At 38.2% G+C, this 19,102-nt stretch overlaps 2 protein-coding genes across 3 annotated transcripts in view; one reads left to right on the top strand and one right to left on the bottom strand.

Annotated features, from left to right (window-relative positions):
* The window catches only part of LOC6650385 (dedicator of cytokinesis protein 3), a 28,785-nt gene that overhangs the window by 6,720 nt on the left and 2,963 nt on the right, over positions 1-19,102 (top strand). The window contains exons 2-12 of one of the 2 annotated variants that reach the window (XM_002073112.4): positions 2,864-3,105; positions 3,164-3,312; positions 14,690-14,810; positions 14,862-15,099; positions 15,167-16,915; positions 16,976-17,796; positions 17,862-17,971; positions 18,154-18,171; positions 18,296-18,502; positions 18,579-18,753; positions 18,813-19,034. In XM_002073112.4, the coding sequence (XP_002073148.2) occupies positions 2,864-3,105; positions 3,164-3,312; positions 14,690-14,810; positions 14,862-15,099; positions 15,167-16,915; positions 16,976-17,796; positions 17,862-17,971; positions 18,154-18,171; positions 18,296-18,502; positions 18,579-18,753; positions 18,813-19,034 (4,052 nt within the window). The remainder of the gene's footprint in view (positions 1-2,863; positions 3,106-3,163; positions 3,313-14,689; positions 14,811-14,861; positions 15,100-15,166; positions 16,916-16,975; positions 17,797-17,861; positions 17,972-18,153; positions 18,172-18,295; positions 18,503-18,578; positions 18,754-18,812; positions 19,035-19,102) is intronic. The other variant, XM_023180834.2, reaches the window with a different exon arrangement.
* On the bottom strand, positions 5,259-10,309 carry LOC6650386 (innexin inx3). Its single transcript, XM_002073113.4, has 6 exons — positions 10,254-10,309; positions 8,390-8,586; positions 7,250-7,458; positions 6,716-7,176; positions 6,483-6,636; positions 5,259-6,420 (listed from the first exon to the last, which is right to left on the bottom strand). Exons 2-6 carry the CDS (start codon positions 8,550-8,552, stop codon positions 6,220-6,222), a joined length of 1,188 nt encoding a protein of 395 aa, XP_002073149.1. The 5' UTR covers positions 8,553-8,586; positions 10,254-10,309; the 3' UTR covers positions 5,259-6,219.

The raw sequence follows: 19,102 nt of genomic DNA, 5'->3' as shown, positions 1-19,102 counted from the left end.
AATGAGTAAAATACTTTGATTTCATTTACCCAAAAAAGTAAAAAGTAAATCCGATGTTTAAATATATGTATGCATGGAACACATAAAGAACAGGAAACATTTTTTGTTTTGTTTATAATAACATTCTTCTTGGGGCTGCTTTGCTTGACATTGAGTGGACTTGAGTTATCGGTCACTTTTCAATGTAAACACTTGGGTAAATCGGTCAGTTTATAGATAAAAAGTCTTTCTGCTTATACAGCAAGAGGTGGAGATATTTAAATGTTTTTAGGCTAATTTAAGCTGATATGACATTTAAGTCCACTTAGCCTATGTAAATATATTACTATATATTTGTTTGGTAAATAAAATTTGTGTTTTTTTGTTTTTTGTTTTTTAAGTTTACTATAATTTAGCCGTTAGTTGGTTTTTGAGCTAGTTATACCTTAAATCAAAGACGATTTTTCTTGCCTTACGATATGTTTGAAGAGAAAAGGGCTTAATATTTAGACTTTGTTTACCCCAAACAAATGTAACTTGACCCAGTTAGTCGGATTACCCTCTCTTAGTCTACGACAACTTTCCATTTCGCCTCCGTGAGTGCCATCGAGCCTTTGTGTCACGCCCCTAGTTCACATTGTTTGCCATTACACAATTAATTAATTAAATTCTTAAGGATCTCACACCAACAAGGCACACCTTGGGCACTTGTGTTACTGTCTAAGGTGGTTCGGGGAGGTCAAGTGTGAAGAGAAGATACGCTCCTTTGTGAAGTGCAGTTGGGACAATTCTGTCCATGACTCCACCGGCCCCGTCAGGCGCTTTGTGTCTGTTGTGCCATGGTACGAATAGCCCTTTCATTTAATTTAAAATTATTTTCCGCCTGTCGCCTGTCGTTCTCTATCTCTCTCGTGGCTTTCTTTTTATTTTTTCGTTCTTTCCCTTTCTATCTCTTTTTTCTGTTTCATTATTATTATTTTTTTTTTTTTGCCATCCACTTGCCTTAACGACTTTTTTATTTAAATACGTTTGTTGACATTGCGGACTTGTAGGGTGAATGAGATAGTCACAAAAACGGAGAGAGAGAGAGACAGTTGTAATGATATAAACCCTTTTGAAGAGAAAGCCATTTTGTTATTACATTCATCCATCATATGTGTTGTGGCAAAAGAAAGTAATTAAGAAGCGCAACTCGAAAAACAATTTCATTAAGAGCTAACTATTCCAAGTCTAGCTAAATGTTCATTAGAATTATATTCGTGGCGCCGGATGGAGATGGATAAAAAATGAATGAGATGAGATGTGGTGGTGGTGGAGAAGTGGATGGTGTTGGGATTGGCATGCGAGAATATGCTTACCAGGCCGACGCCTGCCTCCTCCTTGCCGGCCTAATGTGACTGACCTAAATAGTGCGCTATTTGCCTGGCATTTTGCCTGCTCTACTGGGGAATGTGTGTGTGTGTGTGTGTGTGTGTTCTCCGGGTGTGTTTGCTGGAGTGTTTACCAACGCCAACCCAACTCAAGTGGCCCGAGTCTGAGATCTCTCAACTGGCATTTAAATTATATGATTTTTACTATTTAACATCTGAAATTTAAATTCAGCTTTAGATTTAGTCTCTCAACTTGTAGTAGTTCAAACCAGCTTTAGTCAAAGTGAAATCCGCTCTCTTTCTCTTTCTCTAGAGGAGTAGAAAGATGTCGTCGTACAATACATATAATAATGCCAGACAGAAAGCAAAAACCATAAAGCACATACACACACACACACACACACACACACACACACGCGAAAAGAGGAGCAACAACAAATTGCAGCAGCCATATAGATAGATAGAGCTGGAGAAACAGCACCAGAAGCAACAACAGGAAGCAGTTTGCCCATTTTCATGGCACTGAAGCATTTTATTTCACATTCCCCTCTGTCACACCACTCCAACCCCCAGCTCCTCCCTCCCCACACAGTTGTGTACACTGGATTGTCTGTCTGGGCGTGCGTTTTATTAGCTCCTTTCGTTGATATGCTCATACTGTGCTCGGTCGTTTGTCTTTCAACGGAGAGAAGATATACAGATACACCGACATTCAAATATACACATACACACACAAACACACACACGCCCCCACCAACCGCCTATAATACGTAATGCCTCGGTTTGCGGCGCCGCAGTCGCCCCAACTCCAGAATGTGTCTTGCATTTATAATTGATGCACTGAGAGGAAAAAATTACGAGGCTTTACTCCAAATACTTTAATAACAATTAGAAAAAGTTATTTTTCAGTGTTTTTATTTTGTCCCTTTTCTTTTATTTTACCCTGCAGGATAAAGGGGTATATTAAAGTCCCAAGAAAAGCATGACGATCCCCTAAACTAAATCCGATTGAAAGAACATTTTGTTCTCTAAGATTATAAAAACAAGTTAATTTTGTTTTGGATGCACACTGGACGCCATTTCTCAAAATATATATAAAAGAAAGGGACCCATTTCTCTCTGTGTAATATCATGAAAATGCGGACTTATCGGCAGCTTCCCTGGCATAATGTGTGCTACCCAGCTAGCTTTATATACCAACTCTAGCTTTAGCGCTTTGCAAGGAAAAGTGTTCAATTGCTGGCGTGACCAAGTGCCGCTTATTGTTCCTGCCCCTAGACACCCCACATGTATATATGTATATTTGCCTATTTATAGTTGAAGTATTTATTGTTGTTTTGCCACTCATGGCATGCTCAAGTGGCCACTGGTACTCATGGGGGCTCTTTAATTGCCCGCGCGCCATCAGGCATCATCCCAGTGGCAATGTCATGGACAATAAATGCAACTGGTTGTACTCTAAAAACTAACATCATCATCATCTCCTTCTTCTTGCTTTTCCATTTTCTATTTAGCCATACACAATTGGCATGGAGAAGTACGTTTCGGACTGCCGCTGGATGTTGGAGACTCTGTGGACATTGTGGAGGAATGCACACATTGGTATCGCGGTTCCTGTCCTCGCAAATCCCGGTCAGTTGGCATCTTCCCCAAGACATATATACACATAAAGGATCTGTCAAAAATTGATCCAGTTGTTGCCGAATGCACTCAGGTTTTGCGTGAATGGTCAGAGATTTGGAAACGTCTTTTTGTGGTAAGCGGAAATTAATCTCTTATTAAATTGAATTCGATATATGTATAAATATCTTTAGGATCGGGAGACTTACAAATTTCAAACACTGCGCAAAGTAATGTTTTCCATATTGGAAAGTCGTCGGGAGCTTTTAAGTGCCACTATGACACAGGATCAGACGCTAGAATTGCAAATGGTTGTTGTTTCCAAAATTGATTGGGGTAATCGGTAAGTAATTTCTAAATCTACACAACAAGCATATAGATATTTAATATTATAATGTGGTATACGAAAATGATCAATAAAATTGAAGCAACAATAATTGATTGATCCGGCTCTTCGAACCAAGATTGGAATTATTTAAGGGAGTTACTAAGAACTCTTTACTTCATTCATTTCAACTTTTAAATCAATTTTTAAACAGTCTCCACCGTTTTATATATCAAAAAAGGTTATGTTTTAAAATGATAGTTGATCTTAATCGCATTTTAAATCCCATCTACATACATACACATATGTACATATGTACAAATTTGAGACATAAATTTTTTGACCTTAAATTCTGATTTCATGCGATTTGTATATATATATATATTTGGACTTGGCAAAATAAAAAAAGAATATAACAAAAGACCTTGGGAGCCCCAAAAAAAAATGGTCTCTTTTTTGGCCACTAATTCATTCTAAAGTAAAACTACACTTAAACTAAGAAAGATAGTGGAATCCAATTTCCCGTTGAATGAGATATTGTTCATATAAATCGGATAAAAATTACATAGACTTCATCGCCAAATAGGTACTTATACCTGTTCGTCCCTTTTTACAGCGGTATTGTCCATGCGTAAGAAAGAAGGAAACAGTTTGGCTGTTTTGCGAAAAAATATCTGTTTTTGCACGGAAAGGAAGTCAAATTTGTATCCCATTTGTGTATCTATTATCTTCTTCTATTATCTATTTATTTATACATAAAACAAAGTCGGGTTTGTTCGACCATTTATAACTCGAGATCTGCTGAACCAATTTTCATAGTTATTGATTCTTTCCGGGGTTTCCGAAAAACCCCTTAAAACAGCCCCAAATACAAAGATAACACGTCGGAAGACATTTTAAATCGGATTCGTGTCAGCTCAAGAAATCCCGATCTTGAGGTGAATTAATATCGAAGATATGTGTTGCCTTATGTGCGGCAGTTTGTTAGTTATGTTAGGATTGCCAGCGTCAGATCGCGGAATGAATGGCGCATTTAATTGGAACTTGAACGTGAATATGATCCACATGAATTAATCCAATCAGTTCAAAGGAATGTACCACTGCTGAATCCTAAGCAGAGAGAAGTCTATGATACACTGAGTACTGTACTTGATGATGGAAATGGTATCATATTTTCTTTGTGGATGCCCCAGGTGGAACTGGGAAGACATTCCTCATGTCCGAAATTGCTGTAGCAATTGCTTCTTCTGGAAGGGGTAACGACATATCTCCGCCGTTAGAAAAACGACATATCTCCGCGCGGGATATGTCGTTCTGAAACGACATAGTTTCGCGCGGAGATATGTCGTTTTTCTAACGGCGAAGATATGACGTTTTGAAACGACATATCTCCGCGCAGATCACCGGCGATTTAGAACGACATATCGTTTTATCAACGACGACGTTTTACAACGACATATTTTCGCCGTTAAAAATGCGACATATCTCCGCCAGAAAAATGTACTGGGCGGAGATATGTCGCTATGCCTTCTGGAATAGCGGCGACATTGTTAGACGGATGCTGTACGGCTCAGCGTTAAAATTGCCAATAATCCTTCAAACTACTGAAAAACCGACATGTAACATTTCGAAATATTCCGCAATGGCCAACGTTTTAGTAGCATGCAACAAAGTATTGTTGACAATAACCTTGGCAAAAGTTCGAATCTTCGAAAACGGTTCAAAATGAAATTTTTCCTTATTCATATGAATCGAAATATGTACTTTTGAGAAAAAAATAGGCAAATGTTTTTTTAGGTAACTTACTTGGGAGATTTTCACGCATATGATAATCTCGGTATGGATTATTAGATAGCAATAAGATGATTTGGTAATTAAAATTAAGTTTGCTGCCTTATTTGAATTCTATAAAAGTTTTAAAATTATATGAACTTCATCTCAAAAATAATTGATACGATAATGTGTTTATGTATAGAAGAAGTATTTATTACAACTTTGAACTTGCATAATTTTTTTTTTATAATTCTTTATGTAAAATGTGTTCTTTTCTAGCAATAATCACAATAATTTTGTTATGAACAAAATTCCTTAAAATTACATACATTTGTAGACTAAACGTTAGGACAAAAATAGCGAGAGCATTTTATTTATATATGTATATATATAGAGTTATATATTTATAAGTGAATCCGTATTATTCGATTACTATATAGATCAACGTTTCGAGAGCGTGCTTGTGTCCGTACGTGAGCTGATAAAACCACGCCTTTAAGAGCAAATTATCAAACTAGTTGTTAAACTTAAATTGTAATTGTATATATGTATATTTAAATGGCGCATCAAAGTTAACGAGCATTAGCATATATGTCTTTTCTTTTTTACATATATATATATCTGTGTGGGATAATATGTCTTTCACAATTTCCAACCTACAAAAATTGCACGGTCATTTAATAGTATCCTTTCAATCTCGCATCGAATTTTATCTCTCTGTACTATTTGTTTTTCGCTTCTGTGTGTGTGTGTATGGCTTCAACGATCTGCACCTGATCGGAGGGACTATTAGGTCCTATCAAAAAACTTTTTATTAAATTACTCAAGGGAAAACAATTTTGCTAAATGGATTATTGCATAGCATCATGATTTATAGATTCTTCAATTTGTGTACTTTGTCAAAAAAAAACAGTCTTAATATTAAATAGACATATGGAAAAAAGCCTACAAAACACCTTCTCTTGATACATTTTTTTCTTGTCTCAACCTCTCATGCTCTCTCTCTCTCTCTTTCTCTCTCTCTCTCTGTGTTTCTCTCTCATGCTATGTCTCTGTCAGCCTACAAATATTATTGAGAAATCATTGAAATTGTTATTTTGCTGTTGCTTTCGTTGGTTTTTTGTTTCTTTTTTAATCCATGTTGATATGTATTTATGTCTCCGTTTCCTTGCCGCCATAGCTTTCCACAGGCGGATAAATCGATGGATGACTAATGGGATTCATTTCGAGAGTCGAAGGAGCTGAGGGTGTACGAGAAGCACCAAGTAAACCGCAAAGCTGTTGCAGCATATCGCTGTATGATCGAGTGCTTAGATTCTGGCTAAGGAAATGCAAAATCAGAAAATCTCCAATCTAAAAAAAAAAACAAAGATTATTACAAAATTGTCAATTGAAAATCAATCTTTAAGTTTTACCTCCAGTCTTCGAATTAGTCCAGCGATATCCTTGCGTTGACCAGAACGATAAGAGCGCTTGATGATGGTCTCTCTGGTGGTGGGCATCATTACCACTACCAGAGAATATATCACAGCCACACCAGAAATAGCGGCAAGAATAATAAACCAGAACCTAAGGATAATAAAGGAAAATAAAATTAAACAATTAGCACATTTGTAGATTTGTTGTGTAAATAGATTTTTATACTCACCATAAGAAAATGTAAATTTTCTCGTTGAGTATATTCAAGGCCAAGACACAAAGTGTATCGTGCTTTTGTATAGAACCACTTGGACCAAATTTACGGAATGTGCATTTGGTCAGCCTTGGAAATATTTCAATCATTGGATCGTAACGCTTATCCTGATCCATATTCGAGAATTTGAGCACATCTGTGCCATAGGACATAAAAGCACCGCCCAAAAACTTATCCACCATGAAAATATTCACAATCACATTAACGAAATTGAGCAACTCGCAGAAAAAGTAAGCAAAGGAGTATCCATTGTGAGAGTTGAGGCTATCCATAAAGTATTTGATAATCCGATCCTGACGATCCTTACGATAATCTTCCGGCACTGTAACCATGCCACGCAAACCATCCGTTATCATTCGTATTTTGCCATCCTCCATGTTCTTCCAGATCCAATGTGGTACATAAAACATGAGACCCTTAAGAAAAAAATCAACGAAAATACTTTGAATTAGATGCTCCTTCTTATTGCCGAGTTTGGTTGTTACTTACCTGGAAGAACAATACAAATGGCACCCATTGATAGTAGCTGTGATAACGCTTCTCTTGGCCATATTCATTGCCCAGACCCGGACTAGCCACATCCGTGCCAATTTCTCTATGCTGTTGTCCGGGTATCGTAAACGTATATGTAATCCAACAAAAGGTGTTGATCACATGCATGGGTATGGAACCATCGTTGATGCAACTAATGGGATCGCCTGCAATACATATGAAAATGTAAGATTTGAGATATCAGTCCGAGTAAATTAAATAAATGCAGTGCATTTCTCAACCTTTTCTCGTTTATCATCGTCAAGTGCTCCATTAGGGTAATCTCTTACATTACTTGCGCTACAATGAACAAATTGTCTATTTATGCTTTTAAATTGTGGGTGTGGTTCAGATTGAAGAACTTGCATTTATCAGACAACTTTTTGGGTGCGCCTTTGTCATAGATCTTCCAAACCGGACTGCTTGGGTAAACAAAAGACAGTGGAGTACAAAGAAGAGGGGGCTTGACAAAGACAAGCATGGGATAGGATGGGAAATTCCCAGAAATAATCGTCAATGTTTGGCATTTGTTTTCTTTTGCTTGTCTATTTTAATGCACAAATATTGATTGGTCACAAATTGTCGTTATCTTAATGTATCACCAACCTAATAAAAACTAGTTGATCCTAACTAATTGGCCAATAATGAAATTTTAAAGTATCATATTGTAATAAAAAAAACATTAGACATATTTACTAAACCAACTTATTGAAAATTGATAACCTGTAAAAAAGTTCGTTCAGTTTTCCACAGTTGGTAGTTTATCTAGCTCAGCTTGACACATGAATAAGCTGGAATATATTGAGGTAAATAACATGACTCATACAATTATTTCAACCGAAATCTGATCTACGTGAATGCCAGAGTGTCAGAGTCTCTCGATATACAAAATTTGTTGTGAAAGCTAATTCATAATGTAAATGAGTTTTCTACTGCACATTGTGGTGATCTACATTTTTCTCTTATGTTTGAATTGGAGGATTGCACCAAAATTATTGAACACTAAATGGATGCAAAGTCGAGAGTTAACAATTTGTATGGATGCACTAACTTGAAAAATGGGTGTGGGTGTTAGTTATCAGTTACTTATGTACTCACCAATTAGATTGTTTGCTGTAACGATAATGCAACAGGTAAATAAAATGGCTGTTGTAATCCTGTAATGGCAACGGAATACCATATTATCGATAACTGCCTTATCCAGTAGATAGCGAATCTTAATGAAGCTGGAGACAGCTGAGACCATGCCAAAGACCGCCATGTTGTTGGGTGTTTGGGTGCTGCAACCAAGCTAACTGTAAAGGGAAAGAGCAAACAAATAAAAATTTAGTGGTGAATGGTGAAATTGGAGTGCAATAGAATATATGGGATTGTATTTGTGTATGTGTTTGTTTGCCTTGTGTGTTATCTAGGACAGGCATGACATATTCCAAATTAGTTCATACTATACACATTTCCGCTGCCTACGTCTATGTCTATGCCTTATCGCCAGCAAGCCGCACTTACAATTAAGTAAGTGCTGTTTGGGCATCGTCAACATCTTCATGATTATGTATGTACATATGTGTGTGTGTATGTATGTATCTGAGTTTACATACATTCGTGTGTTGTGCAATCTAATCTAATCTATTCTAAGCTCTCTTCGCATAGGTTGAATAACCTTCCAAACCCCTCTCCGCCCTCCTCGCATAGAATAGACCACAAAAAAAAAAAACGAAATTTTGTAAGAATCTTTGTCTCAGAACCGGTACAGCTTTTTTTTTGTCAACCCACGCATTAATTTCACTTCACTTAAAAGCTAAAAAATCCTCTCTAACAAAACTAACGGATACCGATTGATCGAACGACCAACTGAATCAGGTTCTTCTTCTCTGTTCCCAAAAAAAAGACAAAAAATCATTTTGAAACTCTTTTGTTTATATGCAAATTTTTCGTATTGTTTCTTTTCTTTATTTTTTTTTTTTTGGGGGGGGAATTTTGGTATATTTCTTTTTTGCTGCACACAGACACGCATACGCAGGTTTGCCGAGTTTACATATATGGTTGTCTCTGTCGCACGCATGTGAATAGCAATTAAAGTCAAAAAGTATCTGCATCTGTATCTGCGCAGCAGCAGCAGCTACTCCTTTTAAATGCAGTCAGCTTCTGCATTGAATCTCAACACGCTCACATACAAACTTACACACATACACAGATACACACATATATATATACACAGAGAGAGCACTTCATTTTCAACTTCAGTTCTTTGCTGCTGCCTTTTTTTTACAATAAATTAAAAAAAAAAAAACAAACTGGTTTTAAGGTATTTTCTTTTTGGGAGCAAGAGTAAGATTCAGAGACCCAAGAGATAGTGAAAGAGCGAGGGAGAAGGTGAGAATAAGAGCGATCAGGTCGAATCGTATCTGTTTGCTGCCGTTTTTCATGTTTTATTTTATTGTTGTTTTTTCTTTTTTTCTTTTTTTGCGCTACCAAGATTAGCAACCTGACTGCTAGCAGAGATCGACCCCTTGTCATACACTTGAGTAATTCTTTTGCTCCTTTCGCACTTTTTTTTTTGTTATATTTAAATTTATGTCTGCCACTTTTACACATACAAAACTCGTTTTCTTTTTTAATTTGTTGTTTGTTTGAGCGCGGCTGTGTTCGTTTCAGGCCATTAATTTTCGAAGCTGTCGTTGTTTATTATAAACTCTACACTTAATTGCAAATTTGTAACATTGTTTCAGATTTCTATTATACACAAATGCACATGAACACCCGAAATACACAATTGAACACGCGAGAGAAAGAGAGAGAGAGAGGGCAAACACATATACGCCTGCGCCCTCAGCTGGCCTGGCTAGCAATTGCATTTGTTAAATTGCATTCTGTGCTCTTCTCTTTATTTGTGTGTATTTGTTTGTAAGTGTGCAGCAGCAGCAGCTTAGTAGTTGCTGCTGAGATTTATTCTATCTCATACCCGTATATAAAATTTTTGCAGCTGCTCTCAACGACGTTCAAAAACCTTCTGAACGCTACTAAATTTTTCAAAAATTTACTCATTCACGAGACTGCTAACCGACACACACTCCGAAGCCAAACACACAGATACTCTCCGATTTGCCTTCTCTTTCTCCCAACCACATATGCCCACATCTGCTCTCTCTCTGTTTGTGAACCAGCGATCCCAAGTGAGTCCGGTTCCAGCTCGGGCTGATTTACTGGGGTTGGTAATATATACATGTGTATGTATGTATGTATGTACATATATGTATGTATATAGATATCTAACGAGACCCTGTTACCTGATCGCAACCTTGCCACCTACCCAAACGCTTTACATTTAGGTAGAGCAATCACTTTTCATTTTTTGTGTTTTGGTTTACATACGCTGAGTTATACTGGGTTTACCCCATTATCACGGATTAGAACTTATCTGTACGTAGAAAATTTTTATGGCTTTATTTTCTTATACTTAAGCATACAACTCTATTGAAAAAGAAGTTGGAGAAGATGGGCCATTGTAGGAAAAAAATATAAGAAAAGGTATAAGGAAAGCCTTAGACTTGGTGGAACCACGATAATTTTAAATCTGAACTAATCCTGAACTAATACATGTAAATATTAGAGAGCTATCGTTATTTTGTCGGAATTTGGTTGTAAATTAGTTATGCGACAGTTATACAAAATAACAAATGGATCTTCGGGATCTTCTTTAAATATACATATATCTAAAATATATTCCACTCTTATCAAAATCTTCGTTTGGTTTCCTTAGGAGATGCAAATTTTAGACTCCTTTCCCTTTACTTTTATTGAAGTTTATCAACGAAATTGGCAAATGAATTTGTTTGGGATGCATCCATATATTATATATAAACATTACATACACACCAAGCACAAAGAATGTACGCATCATTTACAAACACATACAAACAGAACAAGAACTAAATAAAAAATGCATTTGCATGCCAAGAGCTTATGTCTGAAACTAGACATAAGAAACACCAACTTGTTGCCAGGCATGACCCTACCTCACTTGCTCACTCACTACCGCATCGACGCCAACCTTTATGCTGATTCTTGGGAGCAGCTTTGCTGCATAAAGATGACTCAGCCGGTTAGCTGGTTGTTCTTTGGCTTTAACCATAATGAAATGGCATTTAGAAATGGCTGCTGCTGCTGTTTGCATGTCCTGCATGACCTGTTCCCCCAGCCTTCACTATGGTGGACCCTTTGGCAGTGGAATGTATCCACACAGCAACATACACACAACTTTTGCCTTTTATAAAGACATTAAAATACAAAATGTATGTGGCATGATGTGTGCGATGGTGATAGCAAATGTAGCTCGCGGTATCTCATAAATACAATGCCATCGAACGTGGTGTTGCCGGTGTCGATGTTGCCGCTGTTGCGTTTTGTGGTTGACAGCCGCAGCCAGAGCCCAGAATCACAGCCAGAGCCAGAGAACTGCTTATCGATGTGTAAATAATTAAGTTTTTTTTATATTGCCACTCGCTCGCACACCATTATTACATATGTAGATAGATTTCTCAATGCGTTATAGATGATTGAATTTAAATCTGAATGCCCTTTATGATAATTTATTTTGATGAAATCCCAAAAAGGAAACCGAACTCAATATACATACATAAGAGTAAACCCAGAAAGTCAGTTCGATTATAAAATTACTACTTTTTCACCTGTTTCTTGGTCTCTGGTCACTTAATTAAAATCGACTTAAAGTGTTCATTACCAGCAGTGTGCTACTGTTTGCGCTACTCTCATATTTTGTATCCACGAGATATATATTTTTGGTCGTTTTAAGCCGCATTTCTTTTGGTCACGTCAACAGACATCGGTACCAACTCTTTGTCAGTTCAAGGCGTAAAAGAGGTGGCTCACACACACACAGGTAAAGCCAAAAAAAACAGAGAGAGAGCTCATGCTGAGATTGCCAACTTTCTTAACTGGTTCCAGTTCGTCAATTGGAGACTTGCTCTCTCTCTCTCTCTCTCTCTCTCTCGATGTTGATCTCTTACATAGGTATCGCTCTTTATCTCTCTCTTTCTCTCTGCGTCTCTCTTTTGTTAGCCTTCTCTCACGAGACTTTACCTGAAAAGCCGTTTAAGCCTCGTTAACAACAAAACGGCTTCTTCTGGCTTGTATGTATGGACGGTCACCTACTTGCCATCTCCCTCTCTCTCCTGGCTAAGACCATCCAACGACTCGCTGCGTAACTCAGGTAGAGTCTAAAAGCGTAGCCGAGGTAGCAACATCGTCAACGACGGCGACGTCGGGCAACATATTGCTGATGACGTTGAATTGTTCGCCTGCTGCTGGTGCCAGGTTGAGTTTCTCGTATGCGCCACCGGAATGCCGTGAACCCATTAGCTGTTCTCTCTGTGTGTGCCTTGTCGGCTGACCGATCGATGCTGCCAGAGCCAGTGCCATGCCATGCCATGCCTGCCCATCGAGCAACTATGTAAGCAGCCAAATTTATGCGTCATGCGGTCAAAAACGCGATGAGATCGAATCTTGGGTTTTTTTTTTTTTGGGTATAGGATAGGAGGCACGTCTGTCTGGCCAGTCAGACAACTGTATGTATGTTGTACATACTATGTTTAGAGTGTGAAGCTGTTGACTAGCTATGCCTATTTAGATTTATCTTGTGATAGATTAGAAATGATGATTCAAGTATCGATTACACTTTTTCTTCACCTTATGAGAGACCATAAGAAGTCGTCAGGCATTAAATTAAAAGTATAATGAATCGATTGATTAGATAAAATATTTAATTTAATAATCCAGGCTGTTCTAATCTAACTCTAACCAGACGCCTGGGTATTGGTTTTGTGCTGATCGTTCGTTTGTGAGCTCGGAGATATATCAGCCCAATTTTATGTATAATAGTAATGTATGGTATATTTGGCAAGGACGTTTGGACATTGGGAATATTTTTACCTTCACTTCGCAAGGATATAAAAGAGAGTAGGTATCTTATATCTTTATATTTATCCAACAGAACATTTTTCAGCTTACGATCTTAATCAAATCTACTTGTTTTAACATGGTCCTATCCTATCTTCTGCTTCTTCTAATATAAAACACAGAAGATTTTAAAGTTTTTTTTTGTATTTTCTTCCCTATACTCTCAGTGACCCTCAAAATTTTTTGATTTTCCATTTGTAAGTCTATTTTTGGGCCTCCCTAGCTGTGCGTGTGATTAATGGTGATCAGACATGAGAACTGACCAAATTGAATTAGATCTTGGGGCTCCATAGGCGACACAATTAATTAGTAAAGCGTAAAATTTACAAAATCTATTTTCTGTAATGAATGAAAGAAAACCAGATGGTCTTACTCACTCCATCTTTTCGATAAGGTGTTCGGAACGTGACTAAGTGGCGAAGTTGTTTTAGCTGCGTTTTTATTTTCACATTTCCCGCTTGTCGATTTAAAATGTTTTATCAAAGCAAAGATAAAATATTGGTTGTCTCAAAGTTCAGTTCCTGATAAATTATTGAGTATAATTCTGAAAAAATCTACACAGTTTTAAATGAGTTTACAATTCTCCTGTCATCCCTCTCAACTTGAAAGTAGTTGTAACTCTAAGTAACTCTTATCGCTTATAATTCTCCGATTCTCAGACCTACTAAATATGCTCACGATTAAAATTAGACACTCAAAAATTAGAACATGCAAGCATACTTTTCATCATTTACACTGCATCCTTTAATATCATAGCAATAGCTGCTCAAAAGTATGCTATACATTCGTTAAAAATATACAATTTAATACAATTTAATATTTTACACCGATCAGACAAAATTTGCTTTTGCACAGTCCTTATAATTACATATATATATTCTATTTCTTTATCCAGAAATTATGTAACGTATTGTTATTTGCGTTACGATAGAGTCTTATTTTTCCTCTTTTGTTGTGGTCCGCAGGCATCGGAAATGTGTCTGGCAGTTGTAAAAAGCATATGAAATCAAGCACAAAATTCCAAAATTTTTCAATTTTCATATTTAAAGAAATCATGAAATTTCTTTCCCTTCAACTCAATTCATCAATACACAAACAAAACATTATTACTTTTTTTACTACAATTTGTTCTTGTTCTTCCATCCGTACTTTGCTTAGGAAATAACTCGGCTTCTCATGCTGATCAAGAATATATATACTTTACTGTGCGTTACAAACATCTGACCAATTTTATAATACCCTCTACAAGGGTATAAAAATTGCTTACAATTTATAAAACTTTCATAAATAAATAATAGTTTAAGTATCTTTGAACAAGAATGCTTTTTGATATTTCATAAAACATAAAACTATGTTAAATAAACAAGAAATTTTCTTAATTGGACTAATTTGTGTATCTCTACCGTTTCTTATCTTTATCAGTAAACTTGGATTGGATTTGGTGCCCCGTATCGGTCCACTGGCGGTCGATCCTCATGGCATTGGTATTGTCAAATTGTACAATGTTCATGTAAGCAGTGCGGATAATGCCAAAGCTTCATCGGTAAGTCGTTGGTCAGTGTGTCGATCCTCTAGTTTATAATTATTTTTACAGAGTCGCGGTACTTTACGCCGCAAAACGCAACGTAAGATACTCACCCATCATTTGTATTTCTGTATGCGGGACTTTGGCCATCGCATTGGCGGCGATGATGCCGAAGTCTATTTCATGCTCTACGATGGTAGCCGGATGAGGCCATTGTCCGAACGGTTTCTTGTAAAGATCTCAAAAGATGGTTTATCCAATTATATAGAAAAATTACATAGCAATTGCACGGTATTCACTGATTTGGGTAGGTGTTTCACGATCGAACAATTAAAGACAATTTTTTAATGCATTTCTTTATTTTTCCCATCAAGGTGCGGCAGATCTCAATGAAGATCTGCATTTAGTTGCTATTGTAATGCGAGTGGGCAAAATCATACAATCTGACTCAATCAAGAAGGTTGAGAAAAATGGCTCGTCTGGACACGGTCCCACATATCGACGCCCCTTTGGTGTGGGAGTACTCTCATTGGGCGATATAGCACAGTTTGACAGCAGCTTAGAGCAGGCTTCCTCTGAAGAGCGTGAATATAGCTTTAAGCTTTACCAGAGCGAAGAGAAAGATTTTCATTTGCTGCCCGAATTGATCATTAAGAAATCGAGTGGCAAATACTCCCCCATTCAGGCAGGGGGTAATCAAAATACACAGGGTATTGTCGTCTCCTTAAAGCTATTGCACGGTGGTCTAGGGCAGGCGCGGCAGGAACAACCATTACTGTTTCAGGGTTCAACAATAACACGTAAAATGGGTTTTCCCGATGTCATTATGCCCGGCGATGTGCGCAACGATCTTTTCCTTACCCTTGAACGGGGCGAATTCGAGCGTGGTGGCAAGAATACGGGCAAGAATATCCTCGTTACCGTTGTAGTTCTCGATGTGACGGGCAATGTTCTTACCGATTGTCTATGGGGTGCTTCTGGCATGGACACCCAACCGCATTATCGCTCTATGATCCTATACCATCAGAATGCACCCAGTTGGAACGAAATGTTGCGACTAAGTGTACCCATTGATAAGTTTGCCACAGCACATGTGCGATTTGAGTTTCGCCACTGTTCGACAAGGGATAAAACAGAACCGAAACTATTTGCATTCAGTTTTGCTCGTCTTATGGACACTAGCGGTGCCACTCTGGGTGATGGCCAACACGAGCTGTATGTGTACAAGTGTGAGGATCCGGCCAAGTTGCAAGCATCCAATTACCTACGCCTTCAGTGTCGCCCTCGAGACTCGCATCCGCAGGCGAAAAATGATTGCAGCGGTTGCTATAGTCGCAGCTCGAAGGAAGTCTTTGTACTTCGCTCGCTACTCTGCTCCACGAAATTGACCCAAAATGCTGATCTTCTCTCGCTGCTCCAATGGCGGGCCCATCCAGAAACCATTCAAGAATCTTTAACTGGTGTTCTTCGTTTGAATGATGAAGAATTGGTGAAATTTTTGCAGGATGTCCTGGATGCTTTGTTTGCCATGTTTTCGAACGAGGAAGGAAATAGCACACAGCACTCGGGTCTAGTCTTTCATGTCCTGGTCAGCATCTTTAGTCTGTTGCAAAGCAATAAATTCCAGCATTTTAGGCCCGTAATGAATGAGTACATTGAGAATCATTTTGCCGCGGCACTAGTCTACAAGGGTCTCATTACATCCGTGGAACATATGGCGGTATTTATGACTAAGGCAGAGCACCCGGATCCATTTCAAAAATGTTTCGGCTCTCTGGAGTATATATTCAAGCTACTCATCCAGTCAAGGCGTTTGTTTGCTCGCGCCACCGGTGGTCAATACGAGGACTCGTTTCGAAGAGATCTTCACTCGCTTTTTACGGCACTAAATGGTATGCTCTCGGTGCCCTCGTACGATGTTATCATTCCCACCCAGGAAGCGCTGCTCAACTCCACGGGCGTTGTGTTGGAACAACTGAAGGATACTTTACCAGCCCCAGAGTTGGGAATGCTGGCTCGCAATATGCTCGATGCTATTCCACGAGGTGCACCCATACGCCTTATTCAAGCCAAATTGCATGCAGTTAAAGATCTGGTTTCTGGCGAGTTATTCCACGAAGATGGTGAGAATTAGAGGACTTTTCGACTTGGAAACCTTTTACATTGTAGATTCTTTTTTCCAGATTCTCGCACTGTGGTCTTGTCGGTGGCTTGTAAGCACCTTCGTATGCATCTAAGTCGACGCGATGAACTTCGCCTCTGCGCCGAAATACTCTCCGAGATTTTAAGTCAACTCTACGATTTGCAACGAGAACAGCGTGATAAAGTGACAAATACCCTGCAACATGACTTGGATTCGTTATGCAAGAATATTCTGGGAATTTTAATACGAACTATCAGTATCATAATGGAGGGATCAAATGCAGTGTTGCCTCAATTGGTTGCTTGTCTACTGGGTTTACTCCAACTCCTGGACGAGACGCATTATAAACGCTATTGGGATGAATTGACACCATATAAAGATCCCCGCGATCTCAAGGAATTTCTTAGCAAATCTCTGTTGGTCTACGAGGAGCTGCTTACCCAAGATTGGCTAGTCTTTCCAAATGATTGGCTTGTGATGAAGTTGGCTGCCAATGATGTGCTGCGCATTTCCTTGGAAGAGTTTGCCAAGCCTTTAGTTTATCGATTTCTCGGTCCCCAAGCGTTTGATTCGCAACTCTGGTGGAGCTATTTCAGTTTGGCCGTCTCATTTCTGACGCAACCCTCGCTGCAGCTAGAACAATACAGGGAACCCAAGCGGCTAAAGATTTTGCACTCGCATGGCGATATGCGTGTTTTGATGGGCTTCCAGATACTCAGCATGTGGTCACAGTTGGGGGAGCAGAAACTTCATTTTATACCATCGATGGTGGGGCCATTTTTGGAGGTGACATTGGTACCAGAACCGGCTTTAAGAAAGGCCACACTAACCGTATTTTACGACATGATGCAATGCGAGCAGGCAAGCTGATTATTCTAATCTGTAAACTATAATTAACTAATTTGTTATCCTTATTTTGTCTTTAGGCTGCCCGTGGCTCTTTTCGTCTAGTGGAGAGTGAACTAATTGATAAACTGGATCTGCTTATTAGTGAGAACAAGGGCGATGATGAGTATCGAGAACTTTTTAGTACCATGTAAGTTGGTCTTCTTCCATCGATATTTTAAATATTTCCCATTTATTAATGGCATATATAGTAGTATCTCTGTACATATAAGTGTGTGTGTGTGTATGTACATATATGTATATATATTTTATAAATACAATCTCATCTCAATTCACATTCATTGCAAACGCCATCAATGTATAAAACAAAAGGGAACATCTCAGCTTGGTGTAAGTTAAATTTGTTCTGCTTTTTCGTTTGTTAATCAGTATATTTTAATTTTAATTTATCAATTCTTAAGCCTTTTTTATGTGTATATATTCGAAATATGAGACTATATTCTTTTTCCGCCAGCTTGCTGGAGAAAGTTCAACTGGAGAATCCAAATTGGAAGGATGCTGGTATTGCATTTATAGCATCAGTTACTCGATTATTGGAACGCCTGCTCGACTATCGGAGCGTTATGCAGGGCGAGGAGAATCGCGACAAGCGGATGACTTGCACGGTGAATCTTTTAAATTTCTATAAAAATGAAATCAATCGTAAAGAGATGTATCTAAGGTGGGCCATCGATTCACAACTCCAAACTAAAGAGACAAAAAATAATTCAATGAAATCATTTTCTTCTCATCTGTAGATATATTTACAAACTGCACAATCTGCATCTGCAGGCAGAAAACTATACAGAGGCCGGATATACTCTAAAATTATATGCTTCTATGCTCAGTTGGGATCGGGAAACACAAAGTTTTGCCCCATTCGATAATAGTGGTCAGCCAGAGTGGCAGCGAAAGGAGCGCCTTTATCATGAGGTTTGTATAATTATATCGTGTTCAGTATATTGCCAATTCTATGTACATATATGTTACAGATCCTTAAATACTTTGACAAGGGCAAATGTTGGGAAAAGGGTATTCCTTTGTGTAAGGAACTTGCCCAACTTTATGAGACACGTCGCTTTGACTATAATAAGCTAAGTGAGATACTCATACTTGAGGCGAAATTCTTTCAAAATATATTGACTCAACTACGGCCGGAACCAGAGTATTTTCGTGTTGGTTTCTATGGCATGGGTTTGCCACTTTTTGTACGGGTAAGGAGTCCCATTTTGTGTATGTCTTTTAAAGCTCCATCATAATGCTTTTCCTTTCCTTTATTTTT

Source organism: Drosophila willistoni, chromosome 3R (genome assembly GCF_018902025.1).
Source record: "Drosophila willistoni isolate 14030-0811.24 chromosome 3R, UCI_dwil_1.1, whole genome shotgun sequence".
Taxonomy (NCBI): domain Eukaryota; kingdom Metazoa; phylum Arthropoda; class Insecta; order Diptera; family Drosophilidae; genus Drosophila; species Drosophila willistoni.
This window is presented reverse-complemented; position numbering and strand designations above follow the sequence as displayed.